At 35.6% G+C, this 16664-nt stretch overlaps 1 protein-coding gene across 1 annotated transcript in view; it reads left to right on the plus strand.

Annotated features, from left to right (window-relative positions):
• The window catches only part of ppp2r5b (protein phosphatase 2, regulatory subunit B', beta), a 43235-nt gene that overhangs the window by 18134 nt on the left and 8437 nt on the right, over positions 1-16664 (plus strand). The window contains exons 5-9 of the mRNA XM_021477803.2: positions 324-454; positions 547-606; positions 6403-6511; positions 16086-16139; positions 16257-16307. Coding sequence (XP_021333478.1) covers positions 324-454; positions 547-606; positions 6403-6511; positions 16086-16139; positions 16257-16307 — 405 coding nt within the window. The remainder of the gene's footprint in view (positions 1-323; positions 455-546; positions 607-6402; positions 6512-16085; positions 16140-16256; positions 16308-16664) is intronic.

Below are 16664 nucleotides of genomic sequence, written 5' to 3' on the forward strand. Positions count from 1 at the left end.
TGTATTTAGGGAATTCTGTGTTGAAAATATTAGTTTATAGACTCCCTAAATACTTATTTTGGACTGTCTCTGTCTCCTGAATCACATCATGGTCAAATTGCAAGATTTGCAATATGAAAATACTGTGTAACCACTAAAAAGGCAAAAATCTCCATGTTGGACTCAGTATTCAGGCTCCTATTAATGTTGATCTTGATAATAATCTTTATTTGCAGTCTATTAAGCCTTCTCACACCAATTATGAACATACCATTCAAGTGTTAAGATATATGATAAGTGCTTTAAATAAAGTTGCAAAAGGCTGACTGTGTGTGCATGTGTAGCTGCTGGAGTTATTTGACAGTGAGGACCCGAGAGAGAGGGAATATCTGAAGACGATCCTTCACCGTGTCTATGGCAAACTCCTGGGCCTCAGGGCCTACATCCGCAAACAAATCAACAACATCTTCCTCAGGTCAGACACAAAAACATGAGCACTGTTGATATTACACCGCTCTTTGTTAGCTGTTCTTAAAATGTCCTTATGATTGTTTTTCACCTCTGCAGGTTCATCTATGAAACTGAGCGTTTCAATGGAGTTGCGGAACTTCTGGAAATTTTGGGAAGGTAGATATTCTTATATACTTTTGGTCTGTCATAACAGAAAGGCTTAGTTTGTATGAAAAACCTTATCAGGCGATGTTAAAATAAAGTGGTCTCCACTAACATGAACACCCTTGGTAAATATAAGCAAAAAGTGTTTTTTTTTGTTGTTTTTGTTACATTTTTGACATTTTACTCAAAATATGCAAAAAATAACTGAAGATGCTTGATTTTTATCAGGATATTAAAACTTTTTTTTTCCTTAAGCTCCTATTAAAAGAGTTTGTGATGATGTTGTTGACATAGATTTTAATATTTTGAGGTTTTCAGAACCAAAGACCAATTAACTTCTGCAGTTCTCAAGCTGTGATTTATTGGAGATTTTTTGGGCCATTAAACCTCCCTAAATGTATGCTGTAAAGACAGATGTTCTCCTCCAGGCTGATTCATAACACGTCAAATTGACCTGAATTTCTTAAGTATTACACTGATAGTGGTTATGGGCATTATATGTGTGTATATTTTTATGTATTATATATTTTATATATTATATTCATATATATTATATGTTTGTTATTTTCTAATAGCTACTTCCCATTTTGTGAAGCTCAGCAAACTTTTACTGTAAATCACAGCTCTGTTCATTGGCCCCTGATTGGGGAGGTTGAGGAGAATGTGTGGCCTACATATTACCCCATAATTATACCTGTATAATATATAAAAAATATAAAAAGTCAATGGGAATATACTATAACAAATATGTTGCTCATATGCATTCCTAGTGGTGCCAATAGTTGTTGCACATATATATTTAACAAAGCAAATATTTTTTGTTAATATTTGAGCAAATGGTTAAGCGAAAAAAAAAAAAACATTTTTACCAATACAGGCTCATTGGAAATATGTGCTTCAGCCCACATTTTTATGAAGCAACAAGAACATACTTTAGCATATGTTTGACTGCAGTTTGTTTAAATAGTGAAACCTATGGGGTAAGGTGCAGACAACTTTTTGTTCCTTTCACACTATTTGTTAGATATTTACATAGACATTTTAAGCAGGGCACATTCATATAGCACATTTCATAACTATTGGTAATACATAAACAAAAATAAAAGAAACAAGTATAATAAGTAAAAACAAGGAAGATTAAAAATCTATGAAACAGATTAAAATATGTTTTAGACAGGTTATAAAAGAAATGAAAAAAAAAAAGACATAATAGTGCTTGTTGATGATTAAATGGTTATTTTTTTTGTGCAACACCAAAAAAATACCAAAAATTACTACGATGTCCAAGATTTGTAACCAAATATGCTTGCCTCACCTATCTATCTCCAAACCTACAACATTTCTGGTGTGGTCAAATTGTGCAGTAGCTTACTTTATATGTTCGAAAGCCATTGAAGCACAGTTCCCCAAAAGAGATAGAAGCAATTTAAAATCAAGGTAAATCTACATGTTGCAGAGCACTTTTTGTCTTACGTTCGCTTTAGAAAATACTATTAGTTTGGTTTACGCAAAGTGTTTAATTCAGTCACTGGTCTAGGTCTGTGGTTCCCAAAGTGGGGGTCGGGGGGACAATGAGAGGGGTTTGCTTGGTGATTTCCAAAAATCTAATTTACTGTATTAAACTGTTAGAATTACCATATTTTATCCATAACCCACAGAAGAACAAAATAGTAGTTAATAGTTACATTAAAATATCAGCCATCAGCCTTTAGATTTCTTTGTGACCCTTGGGTTAATTACACTATATTAACGACACAGCACATTGATTTTATGGTACCAGGTTAAACTTTCTGACACTTTTACGGTACTCACATACATAACAAATAAATGCAGACCACAACTGAGCATGGAAGATGGTTTCCGAGTGGCGTTCTTCAAAATTTAATGATGAATAGACTTGGGCTTATTGGTATATATGTACTGTTGTGTTCAAGGTTTATATATTTATAACCCCCTCAGACGATATAGGGGGTCACAAGTCACTGGCATTGTAATTTTGGGGGTCGTGGGCTGAAAAGTTCGAGAACCCCTGGTCTAGGTGACCTGTATAACAAGCACCACCTTTTCGTGGAAGTATGATTTTACCTGAAATGTACAAAAATGAACCGTAAGTAATGTATTTTAGATTCACTAAAATGTGCTCTGCGCCCTCTAGTGGATTTTTCATCTGAGACGTGCAATGAAATATAACTGGAGCAACACATTTAAAATTATGCAAAAATATAGGCCGAAGCACATATTTCCGATGAGCCTGTGCTGTTTTCTGCAGCCTTGCTTGCTCATATTTACCAAGGGTGTCAATGTCAGTGAAGGCCACTGTCATGTAGTTAAACCAATGCGAATAAGAAGATTATAAGGTAGATCCTTGTAGTTTATACATTGTTTCCACAGTTAGGAGGTGCATATAATATCTTATGACATTTGTACTGTAATTTCCAATGAGTAAATTATAGTGTTCCATAACTTAATGCAGCAGTAGATTGCTGGAGAGATGCTTTATGGTGTGTGAGCTGGTGATTCAGACCTCCGGCACGAGCGCTGCATGTACCTGCTGTGCCGCAGTCGTGTTTCCCATCTTTAGCATGTCCAGCCATACACTTCACAGCCATGTTCTCAGAGAAACTAGTGCTGCTTTGCATATTGGGTTCAATGCACACAAAATGGTGCCTGTTTCGGGATGTGTTTAATAGCATAAACAAAGCAAACCTTTGACAGAGAGAAGCAGGGGAAGAGAGAGACAACCAGGGGGAGGCATGAGTCACAGTGTTGGGGATGGAGGTCTAAATTCAGGTTGATGCCAGTAGTATTTATAGTGCTGCCCACCCACACATCCCTCTGATCACTACTGAAGAGAGAATGAGGGAGACAGAGAGAGAGAGAGATAGAGCAAGAAAGGATGGTTCTTGTGTAGAAAAATATAGCTATGACTATAATACTGTAATAATTTTTAAATATTATATGTATTTGTAACTTTTTTGACTTTTTGTAATTTATAAAAAATAATCATTTGATATTATAGTTAATATACGAACATTTATTAAACAAACATTTAGAATATTTATACATTTATACAAAATATACAAATACTAAATGTAAAAAAATTCCAAATACAGCTTTTTATTTACATATAAAATATATGTATAAAATACTTTAATATTTGATATTCCTCTACAAATAATAATAATAAAAAGGATTAATCTCACTTACTTTTCTTCAGCGTATTTCTCTACTTTATCAGGGGTCACCAAAGTGAATTAAACCACCTAATAATTATGATGATGATGATGATGATGATGATTAATATTCTAATGGAAAATTGACATATATTTATAAAAGATTAGCAAAATGCTCAATAAAAAGATAGAATGAGGAAGACTGCAGCAGATAGACAGTAAAGGATGAAGAGGGAGAGAGAGAGGGAGTGAATGTGAATTTGAGTGACTAAAATAGGAGAGAAAAAGACAGGTGTGAGGTAGATGGAAGAATAAATGTGAGAGATTCAGAGAAAGACAGTATAGCTGAAGTGAATTTTATTTTACAGGAACTGGCTGATTAGAACTAGGAAGATGAAACTAAAGAAATGTTATGAAGACAGGAGGAAACAGTCAGAAGGAGAGGAAGGATGAGGGGGGTTCGCATGGGATTAGCTGATGAACAATGATGTGGAGAATGAGTGTACAGAGCATCATCACAACCACTGATACTAATCCTGTTTATTCTCCCTTTTCTCTTTTCCGCCTCCAACTCACTCCTGCCCCCTGTTTTTCTCTTCTCTGTTCTCCACTTGTCTCCTCTGAACTCCTCTCATGTCTTCTCTCCTCTTTTTTTCTTTTCTTTTTTCTCTTCTCCTCTCAACTAACCTGTACTGCTCTCCTCATCTCTTTGTTCTCCTCTATTCTCCTGTTCTCCTTTCACCTCTCCTGTAATCTCATCTCTACTCATCTCTTTTCTGTTCTCCTCTAATCTTGTCTCCTTTTTTCTCCTCTTTTTTTGTTCTCCTCTTCTCTATTCTACTCTGTTTTTCTCTTATCTCCTCTCCCCTCTCCTATATTCTCATTTCGTCTCTACTCATCTCTCCTCTATTCTCCTCTCTTCTGTTCTCCACTATTCTTCTCTCCTATGTTCTCCTCTGTTCTCCTCTCCTCTATTCTCTTCTCCTCTTCTTTTCTCCTCTCCTCTGTTCTCCTCTTTTCTTGTCTTCTCTTTTCTTCTCTATTCTCCGCTCCTCTGTTCTCCTATTTTCTTTCTCTACTCTGTTCTCTTCTTGTCTTCCTCTCCTCTGTTCTCTTCTTTTCTCCTCTCCTCTATTCTCACCTTTCCTCATCTCTCACCTATTCTCTTCTGTTCTCCTTTATCCTCCTGCCTTTCTCATCTCCTCTGTTCTCTTCTCCCCTATCTCCTCTCCTCTCCTCTCCTCTGTTATCCTCTATTCTCCTCTCCTCTGTTCTCTTTTCTCCTCTCCTATGTTCTCATCTATTCTCCTCTCACCTCCTTTTGTCTCCTCTCCTCTGTTCTCCTCTCCTCTGTCCTCCTCTCCTCTGTTCTCCTCTATTCTCCTCTCACCTCCTCTATTCTCCTCTCCTCTGTTCTCCTCTATTCTCCTCTCACCTCCTCTATTCTCCTCTCCTCTGTTCTCTTCTTTTCTCCTCTCCTCTATTCTCCTCTCACCTCTCCTCATCTTTCGTCTATTCTGTTTTTCTCTTTTCTCTTCTCCTCTGTTCTCTTCTATCCTCCTCTATTCTCGTCTCCTCTGTTCTCTTCTCCTCTGTACTCCTCTATTTCCTGTCCTCTGTTCTCCTCTATCATCCTCTATTTTTCTCTCCCCTATCCTCTTCTATTCTCATCTCCTCTATTCTCTTCTGCACTGTTCTCCTCTATTCTCCTTTCCTCTGTCCTCCTCTATTCACGTGTCCTCTGTTTTCCTCTCCTCTGTTCTCCTATTTTCTTCTCTCCTCTATTTTCCTCTATCCTCCTATTCTCGTCTCCTGTGTTCTCCTCTATTCTCCTCTCCGTTCCCCTCTGTTCTCCTCTATTCTCCTCTCCTCTCCTCTGTTCTCTTATTTTCTCCTTTCATCTGTTCTTCTTTCCTCTGTTCTCCTCTATTCTCCTCTGTTCTCTTCTTTTCTCCTCTCCTCTATTCTCCTCTCACCTCTTTTCATCTCTCGGCTATTCTCCTCTATTTTCACCCTTTTTTCTATTCTTCTCTCACTTTTCCTCATCTCTTGGCTATTCTCCTCTTTTCTCCTCTCCTCTGTTCTCCTCTCCTCTATTCTCTTCTCCTCTGTTCTCTTATTTTCTCCTCTCATCTCTTGGCTATTCTCATCTTTTCTCCTCTCCTCTGTTCTCCTCTCCTCTGTTCTCTTATTTTCTCCTCTCATCTGTTCTTCTTTCCTCTGTTCTCCTCTATTCTCCTCTGTTCTCTTCTTTTCTCCTCTCCTCTATTGTCCTCTCACCTTTTTTCATCTCTCGGCAATTCTCCTCTATTTTTCACCCTTTTTTCTATTCTTCTCTCACTTTTCCTCATCTCTTGGCTATTCTCCTCTGTTCTCCTCTCCTCTATTCTCTTCTCCTCTGTTCTCCTCTTTTCTCCTCTCCTCTGTTCTCCTCTTTTCTCCTCTTCTCTGTTCTCCTCTCCTCTATTCTCTTCTCCTCTGTCCTCCTCTTTTCTCATCTCCTCTATTCTCCTCTCCTCTGTTCTCCTCTTTTCTCCTCTATTCTCCTCTCCTCTGATCTCCTCTATGCTCCTCTGTTCACCTCTCCCCTCCCCTCTCCTCTCCTGTCCTCTGTTCTCCTCTCCTCTTTCTCCAGTATCATAAACGGCTTTGCTCTGCCTCTGAAATCAGAGCACAAGCAGTTCCTGGTGAGGGTCCTGATCCCCCTGCACACTGCCAAGTCTCTCTCCATTTTTCATGCGCAGGTTAGAGTCGGATGCCCAGACACTCACATTCACATCCCATGCTGTTCATTAATGGACTGTAATATGATGTCGTGCCACAAGGGGACGCCAAATACTAGAGCTAAATCCTATGGCCTCAGAAAGTGCACAAATGGACATTTATAGGGATTGTTCACAGAATTGTTCTATCTATCTATCTATCTATCTATCTATCTATCTATCTATCTATCTATCTATCTATCTATCTATCTATCTATCTATCTATCTATCTATCTATCTGTCTGTCTGTCTGTCTGTCTGTCTGTCTGTCTGTCTGTCTGTCTGTCTGTCTGTCTGTCTGTCTGTCTGTCTGTCTGTCTGTCTGTCTGTCTGTCTGTCTGTCTGTCTGTCTGTCTGTCTGTCGGTCGGTCGGTCGGTCGGTCGGTCTGTCTATCTCTCTATCTTAATCACTATTATTATTGATAATTAATTTCTATATTTTATCTGAAATAACACTAGTATATTTAGGTTGTCAAGAGTTTTTTGTGGAAATTTGGGGTTGCTGTTTCATTTCTAAACTGATCTTGCAATTATGTGTCAATATCTGTGTGTGTCTGTAGAATGATCACACATACTCTGTTCAAAGGTTTGGGGTTAGTAAGAAATTTATAGATAAATTAATAAGAAGACACATAAAATAGATGAGTTTTGCCTTAGTAATTTAAAATAGTACATTTTAAATTAATAGTTTTCCTTTCAACTTTCTATAGTAAAGCATAGTGTATTATAGTTTATTGTAATGTATAGAGATAGGGTTGTTATTGTTAATAATAAAAAACTAATAAAAAAGTTATTTTAAAAACTAAAAACACACTAAAATTGTGGAAAAAAATAAAAACGGAAAGTATGTTAATGAAATAATATTACAGTTTTTGTCAATTGCTTTGACACGTTTGTCAAAACAGTCTTAACATTCTCTAAACTGAGTGCAAATCTCAAAATGGTTTGCTGGAACTTCAGAAATTGTATTGTATTTCTTCAAAATGTAGTTACTCCCCCAAAACATTTCATTCATGCGTCGAAACCTAGTTATCATGTCATAAATTTGGCCAAGATCACCAAATCATAAAGTGTATTTGTCGTCATGTGAGCCACACTGCTCACAATGATTAGTTGTTTTTTCACCATGACACTCAACCATGAAAATTAAGGTAAAAAAAATCTGATATTTGTTGAAGAGTCAGTAGTACATAGAAATAAAATGAACATCTGTATTTATACAGTACTTTTATTTTTGAACAAATGTATTACATGTAGAGTGCAATCTTGCTTATCCAATTACTGAATTGCATATTTCATAATCCTTATGTTACCACACACACACACACACACACACACACACACACACACACACAAATATCATCCATGAAAAAAGTTATTCTTGGTGTACATCCTGTCGCTCTTGTTGGTCATGCCAGAGATTTCACTTCTTCCATTTGTATTGCAAATTGAGGTGATTAACCAATTTAGCAGACATAACAAACAATGTAAGTATGAGATATTTATGATGTAAATGTGTGTAAATAAATATTAAATAATTGAATAAACAGTTTTGAGTAAAATGGCTTACATGATGAAAAACGATTGAGAAGTTAAAAAGAGTTTGAGATTTTAGATGAGAATCGACGCATCAGTTTTGATCAACAAGCCATATGCAAATATTTTTTTGTCCAAACTACAGACAATTGGACTTACTGTTTGCAGACATGCGCCAAAGCATCTGCAATTTGCTTAAATCAATAAGAAATGTCACTCTGAAGTGAACAATAAGCTAATTGTTCAGAGATCTGCACTTATTGTTTTGAAAAATAAACATTTCAATCGAGAATTGAGCCAAAGCAATTGAGAAAAACAGTACAATGTTAGTAAAACCACAGAAACGTCACATGATCCATCAGAATATTCTTTTCTGAAGAGTCAGTCTACACTGAAGACTAATAAAATTCTAATGATTAAGTTTAAATAAAATCTTTTGAACATTTAATTGAAATAAACACAGCTTTGGAAAGCATCAATATCTTACTGACCCCAAACCCTATTGTATATTAATTCCTTCAACAGTTTTCGAAGATTATTCCTTAATATTTCTGTCATGTTACACCCGAAAAGTGCTTGTTACATTAGCAGCGCCTGTATGTCAATAAGTGTGCGTGTATGTGTATATGTGAAAGTGCTTGTCCTACATTCCTACACTCGCCCTTTTCCCTTGTCAATATCACTCCATCCATAATTCAGAGCCCACACTCCGGGCTGTTTATACTTTCTTCTCGCCACAAGGGCATAAAGTGCTCTCCCAGGGAATGCCTTCGGGTGGCCAGACTTTTTTCATGTCTCTTCCATAGAAACAGAAGCACAGTTTGGCCAAATCCTCAATCACACTTCCCTCAAGGCTCCTGTAAAATATCAAGTGTTTCTTAGCTAGATGAAAGGCTAAACACTGAATGCTATTTTTGCAAATGCTTTTGTTACCAGTATTAAGCGTGCATTTCAGTGATTCTTTTGACCCCCGTTTAACATTTGGCGGTTGTGATTTGGTTACTATTTTATTTGTTTGCATAGGAACTAATGGCGAGCGATTGAGTTAAGTCTGGTGGATTTATATGGGATGATTGGAGCTTAGTTGGCATTGAGCTTAAAACTACTGAGTGACACCAGGGGATTGAACGTCACTGAGGTGTCTCTTGGGTATGGGATTCTTATCGTGTGCCAAGTCTAAACATATCAAAGCCTTATAAAGTGTTGAGAGTTAATCAGAGTTCTTTTTACTTTAGACAGTAATTTACCATTCAGGGATGGCTTTCAGGTAGACAAACTACAAACGTAAGCCTTTTTCTGGCTTAAGGCCTGTTTGCAGCTACTGCATTTGGGTCCACACCGATGCACAATATTGTTTTGGTACTGTAATTGTAAACAAACATTGCATCTTTGTCTATTGTCACTTTGAATGCTACAGCTCTTCTGATTGGATGTCAATGTTTCGTCCATTATGCTTGACTTGTCTACTGTTGGTTGCTGGGGTACCAATACTACAGTCAGCTCCTCTAACAGCTTGATGGAAGCGCACATAATTCGCGTTTAGGATTTTTTCAGTTTTTTTGTGAAGATTCGCTTTATGTTTGGATGAAAACCCAGCTATTCTCTCTGTTGTTAGTATTATACTTATTTTATTATTATTTATTATTTATATTATTACTGTTAGTGTGACAAGGAAATTCAAGACACTGTTTTTTTCCTCCAAAGTGATACTAAATATTTTTGTTGCTGACTTAATCCTGTATTGGTGTCTGTCTCTAGCATTTACTATCCTCGAATTGGTGAGATGAAGCAGTGATGAAACATTTTTTCCAGCAAACAATTTTGTGTTTAATAGACATCTAATACACATCTAAATGTAGACAGCTTGGCTAAAACAAGGCTCAACTAGTGACAATCTAAAAGACATCTAAGTATAGCCTAATACTAGACTAGTCATCAAATAAACAGATTAGACAGACTTTATATGTGTAGTCATTCATTTCTGTTTATTTGATGACTAGTCTAGTTTAGGCCTATTCTTAGACGTCTATTAGATTTTCACTGTCAGCCCAAATTTAGTCTTGTGTTAGCCAAGACAAATATGTATAGACGATTATTAGACATCTATTAGACATCTTTTAAAAACAAAAAATGCTTGCTGGGTTGTTTTTCTTCTTTCTATGGAACTTATCATTGCCAACACAGCAAGAAAATAGACAATATTGTTTCTACAATCAACTTAAATGTTGATGTTATTTTAAAATGAGCTTTAGATGTGCATTAAACTTTTCAGTTTTAGAAAGTTCTAATGGTGGAATTGTTGGAATATCTAATCAAGTCTATGCATGTTCAGTAAAAAGGTCAGGAGAAGGGTTTTCTTCAATGTCAAAAATATTAGTAATTTATTGAATTCAAATGAATAATTTGATTCACAGAATTCTGGTATCCTCAATGCATTGCAAGAATTACATTCAGGAGGTGCACAACAAATTGCATCTACTGACTCCAGCTTTTATAAACAGCTGATATTAGCATGTGGAGTTTAGTGGAATTCGTCACTTGTCACTCATTCTCCAGTCCTCCATTGGCCGCACCCATACATACTTCCTCTTTTTCTACGAATTCTTTGCACAACATTACCAGCATAAGCCTTTCTCAACTGCAAATATTCTGTGTTGTTAGTTTTATCCCATGTCTAATCACAGTAAGTGATTAGACATGGTTAATCTGCAAAGCTCAAGATAATTTTAGACAATCAGGCCTTTGCATTTCAATCAGCTTCATCTACTTCTGCAAAAATGCTTCATTAGTATGCATGGCATATCACACTAAAGAGAAGAAGTTTGGTTAATATTTCACCTTAGGCAAAACAAATACATTTGTTTAATGAAAAGAAAATGAGACAAAAATACTTCAAAATATGTTCACCATTATCTATTAGCATTTTGAACAGCTTGAAAAATGATTAGCCTGTGTGCAACGCATTCTAATATTTAGTTTTTATTGGTCAGTAAAGTTTCATACATAAAGTATTAGATCTGCATAAGTATTACATAATGCACAATAGTATTCATTTACAGTAGAGTATGGATTTACAGTTCGAATGCTTTATATATAAAGCATCCTGTGTGTGTGTATGTATAGGTTAGAAAGCAGGATGCTATCCTCTCTCAAATCCAGTTTGCTTTTGTCAACATTTTTGGACCCATGGGCTATTTAAAAAACAAAAGTTAAATAAGATTATAATACTATTTACAAAACTGTGATATTTAAAGTGAAAAAAGTTACAATGTGAGATATAAACTAGCCAGCATGAGGTATTGACCGTATTCTTTTTTGTATTCGTTTTCTATTCCTTTTTTTTTCTTGCCATGGCCTTATTAGCTGGAGACGGTTTTATTCACTTCCATTGATTTTTAGCAGTAAAAAACAGTTTGTTGTGCTGCTTGATGTTTAACACTAGTATTTTTCATTATTAAATTTAGACTTTTATTTGTAGTCGTTAACACTCTTTTTTGCAGAGCAAGTAGTTTGACTGCTTATTGCTGTTTGTTACTCTCAGTCAATTTTTCACATAGGCAAATTAATTCTCAGTCCCAGACCAATCACAGAAAAGAGTGTCTGCATTTCCACATTGCACGCTATAAGTTGACTAAAATCCCAGTTGTGAAGAAATGAAGTTGCAATTCGCAGATAAACTCACAATTGTGATTACCAGAGTTGTACTTGCAAGATATAAAGTTAAAGTTGAGCAATAAAGTAATGCATTATAAAGTCAAAACAGACTTCTAAAACCTTCTACAAAGATTCTAACACACATGCACATAAACACACATGCACATTCCCTTGCAAGTTAAACATCAAGCTAAACCTTTTTCTTAAGCACTACATACACTGAAAACTAAAAGCATAATTATGATGTTCTCTTAACAAAGCTCTCACCCCCTGGGGAAAGACAGGGGTTTAATGTGACATCAGCCCTTCCAAAGCAGACACACACGCACACACAGACGCACTCGCACACCATCACCACCCTAACAGCTCACCAGGCAACAGTGCAGAAGTGCTTTTGTGAAAAAAAAGCAACACACATCTCCACACACACATTTGTGTTACAACCTTTGGAGAAAACATCCTTTTCACACTGTTTTGCGTGTGCTGTCTGAGGCTCAGGTGCTTTGTGCTGGTCTACTCATCAGGGGATATATTAATATGGAAGTAAATGCAGTGTGTGTGTGTGTGTGTGTGTGCAGACTGAGGATGGCTTTATTAAGTTATAAAAACTATCAGTGGTTCTTTTTTGAGTTTAAAAAGTCAAGTAAATGAGCTTTTTATTGATGTATGATTCGTTATGATAGAAACATTTTTGGCCAAGATACAACTTTGAACATCTTCAATATGAAAAAAGCATACAAAGACATTTACCTAAGAAATTGTGCAAATTAAGTTCTTATTAATGCAAATTACTATTCAAAAATTGAGCTTTGATATATTTGTAATTTATTTTACTTTGTAATATATTTTACACATGAAACGTAAAAAAATATCTTCATGGAACATGATCTACACTTAATAGTAGGGCTCAGAATACGTCATTGAGCATAAATATCACAATGTGATCATTCGCAATAGTCCCATTGCAGTATATGCAATGTTGGGTTTGTATTACAATTTTTCACTTGCATGTGTTTTTAATTGTACAATTATTTGAAAAGCATTCAGGCATTAAAAAAATTGTGCAATTTGTGATTTGAACTATGATTAATTTTATTGAATTATTTTTATTTCTATTATTTAGTTACTGTACCCGAATACAGTTAGACTCGGAAAACGATAAACACTGTTAATTTCAATTGTATCTTTTTCTCTTGTATTTATAGATAGTTTATTAAATGTTATGGAGATGCAGAGTCATCCTAATCAATCTAACATTATAAACTGTTTCCAAATAATATTAAGTCACTTGGTAAACTTGTATTCGTATCGCTTGACAAAAAAATCTCACGATGTTAGATTTTTCCAATATCGTGCAGCCCTACTTAATAGTCTAAATACTTTTGGAATAAAAGACCCATACAGTGTATTATTGGCGATTGCTTGTGCAGTATGAGTATTTCTCAGTATAGGCAATGCACTTTGGTGCATTTAAACAAAACAGATTAATTAATTAATCTCAGTTATGCTGAGCACTATATACACAAATAAAATACAGTAGACTTAAATCTTAGTATGCATGTGTGCCCTGGTCCACAATACTGGTCTTATACTGCACAAGCAATCGCCAATAATACACTGTATGGGTTTATATATATATATATATATATATATATATATATATATATATATATATATATATATATATATATATATATATAAACTTGGAATAACTGGGAATAGAACACAGCCAGAAACTATGCTTCTAACTACATCAGCTACAGAGGTGTAGTTGCAAGGATACAGAATTGTGATGCAGTTTGTGAATGTTCGTTGGAACGACGGAGTTTTGGAAATGCCAAATCAACAAACTATATTTGTAACAACGGTAGTTGCGATCTAAGTTGGTTTTCGGAAACGCACCCCAGATCTTTACTATGTACAACAAGTAATATTTCTTTTCCTTTTTTTTTACAATTATTTTTAGGGGTTTTCACTTTTATTGTGATAGAACAGTGGTGATTTAAAAACAGGAAAGTATGGGGAGCAGAGATAGGGGAAGGGTCGGCAAAGGACCTTGAGCCGGGAATCAAACTTGGGTCGGCGTGAACACACTTTGTGCCATGTGTTGACGCACTAACCACAAGTCTATTGGTGCCGACACAAGTAATATTTCTTAATATTTGTTTATTTTTTAAGAATTAAAAGCATAAAATACATTTAATAAATAAATGTAAAAAATTGCGCAATAATTAGCACATTTGCTGTATAAAATACATTTTCATTCATTTAAATAGTCATTTTCATTTGTTTTTATATGACATTTTGCAGTTAGTTAGTAGTCAAGGACTTTTATTTCTTCAGTTTTTTGCACCTAACCCAGGCTTTCTCACTTACACCCACATGATGTACCAAAAAGGCAGGCTCCGCCGCTGAGGTGTCTATGCGACGCTCTGATGAACAGGACGTGTGCTGTCAACACTGTGGCCTTTAACAAGAGTGACCGTCTCTTTTATAACTTGAGAAAATGATATGCCAATTAGGACAAATGTACTGTAATGTCTGCTGAGATATAAGTAACCAGCATATACTGCAGACTTCCCACAAATATGCTACAGAATGGGTTTCATGTGAAGCTGTTTTTGAAATCATTCATTCATTCATTTATTTTCTTTTCGGCTAAGTTCCTTTATTAATCAGGGGTCGCCACAGCAAAATGAACCGCCAAATTTTCCACCATATGTTTTTATGCAGCGGATGCTCTTCCAGCCGCAATCCATCACCCATACACTCCCATTCACACACATACACTATGGACATTTTAGCTTACCCAATTTACCTACAGCAGGTCTTTAAACTGTGTAGGAAACCAGAATTTTTAATATTTATTTATATATTTAAAAACATATATATTTATATGTACTTATGTATGAGTTATATAATCTTTGCATCAAATTACAAAAGAGTTACTGGTGTGAGGCGTTTCAAATGCTGTTTCTATGGGGCGGGACAGTAAATGTGACGTTATTCTTTCTTCTAGTTGCCATTATCAGTCTCATACAATTTTTTTTTCTTTTTCTGAAAGTCTAGTCACACCATTCTGGAATTTTTTTTTTCATTATTTCAGCAAAAAGGATTGTAAAAAAATATTTGTTGTATTCTCCCATTCGCTGTGCTCTAAATTTACCCAACTATGATGACTCTTGCTACTGAGAAACCTGGAAATGTGAAATGGGTCCATCGCTGATTAATGTTGCAAACTGGTATTTTCATGTTATATTAGTTTTCATTGTTATTTATAGTCATAAATATACTTGTTTGTAGAATTTGAATTGAATCCAAGTAATTTCCCCCATTTGCAAATGAATCAGAAGTCCTAAAACAATCAGATTTCACATTTCAGAATAAAGTGCATAGTAATAGTAATTTTTATTTAGTATTTTGGGGCGAAGCAGTGGCACAGTAGGTAGTGCTGTCGCCTCATAGCAAGAGGGTTGATGGTTCGAGCCTCGGCTCAGTTGGCGTTTCTGTGTGGAGTTTGCATGTTCTCCCTGCGTTCGCGTGAGTTTCCTCCGAGTGCACCAGTTTCCCCCACAGTCCAAAGACATGCGCTACAGGTAAATTGGGTAGGCTAAATTGTCCATAGTGTGTGTTTGAATGTGTGTGGATGGTTCCCAGAGATGGGTTGTGACTGGAAGGGCATCCGCTGCCTAAAAACTTGCTGGATAAGTTGGCGGTTCATTCCGCTGTGGCGACCCCGGATTAATAAAAGGACTAAGCCGACAAGAAAATGAATGAATGAATTTAGTATTTTAAGAGTTTAATGCATTTGCATGTTAATAGGTCTCTGCAATGATAAACTAGTTGTAGTTATAGTACATTTTAAGTCAATTGTTCAATAATTTGCAGCTTCATATTCATTGTTTTCTGATAATAATAATAATAATATAAAGATTTTCATATGAAACTTTCCTATTTAAATGCAGAAAACAATTTAAAAGCATTTGTTGACAGACATATATCAGCTACACCTACATTATTGGCTCTCCTGCTTGTATTGTTCAGTATAGAAATGTGGCATTGTGTTGACTGCTGGCAGAATGATGATAAGTCCATGTGGTGGCATTTAGGATCTTGATTTTTGTCAAGTGCTTCAGATCAAACCATGGAAAGCAGATAAAGGCTGTAATCTTAGGGCTGTGTGCATTATAATCAGTAGACAATCTCCCTAAAGCTTGGTTTACACACACACACACACACACACACACACACACACACACAGACTTTAATCAGGAGCACCTGCAACTGAAATCAATAAGCTTTTAACACGACACATACAGTGTGAAAGTGACTTTATTAGAAATATTTTTGCTGCTCTTTTCATCAGCTGGCTTACTGTGTGGTGCAATTCATGGAGAAGGACGCCACAGTTACAGAACACGTAAGACTTATTTAATTCGTCATGGTATTTCATATAAATACCTAATATTGGTGCTGGTATGTAAATGTCACACCAAAAAGGATGATTTTCTTCTTCTTCTTTTTTGTGTTTCATTAGATTATCAGAGGGCTGCTGAGATATTGGCCTAAAACATGCACTCAGAAAGAGGTATATGCACTCAGAAGGCTTTGTATATGTGTAGCTCTCAGGGCGATTAATGTAGTTCACAACAAATAAAATCTTTTTTTTTCAACTGAAATAAAGTAAACAGTAACTTTTCATTTAATTACATTCAATTTCTAGCTAGTTGCCAAGGAAATATGTTTTCATTTAGTTTAAACAGATATGCTAAAAGAAATGAAAACTAAAATAGTTTAAACCCACAGACATATTGAAAATGACTCTCAAAATTATAGAAAAAATTCATATAAATGACAAAAACACACTACAATTCACTATATTACTAAATACAACAAAATTAAAATGAAACTTAATGTAAAGTAACTATATAATGACAAAATTATT

This window comes from Danio rerio, chromosome 7 (genome assembly GCF_049306965.1).
Source record: "Danio rerio strain Tuebingen ecotype United States chromosome 7, GRCz12tu, whole genome shotgun sequence".
Lineage (NCBI taxonomy): Eukaryota > Metazoa > Chordata > Actinopteri > Cypriniformes > Danionidae > Danio > Danio rerio.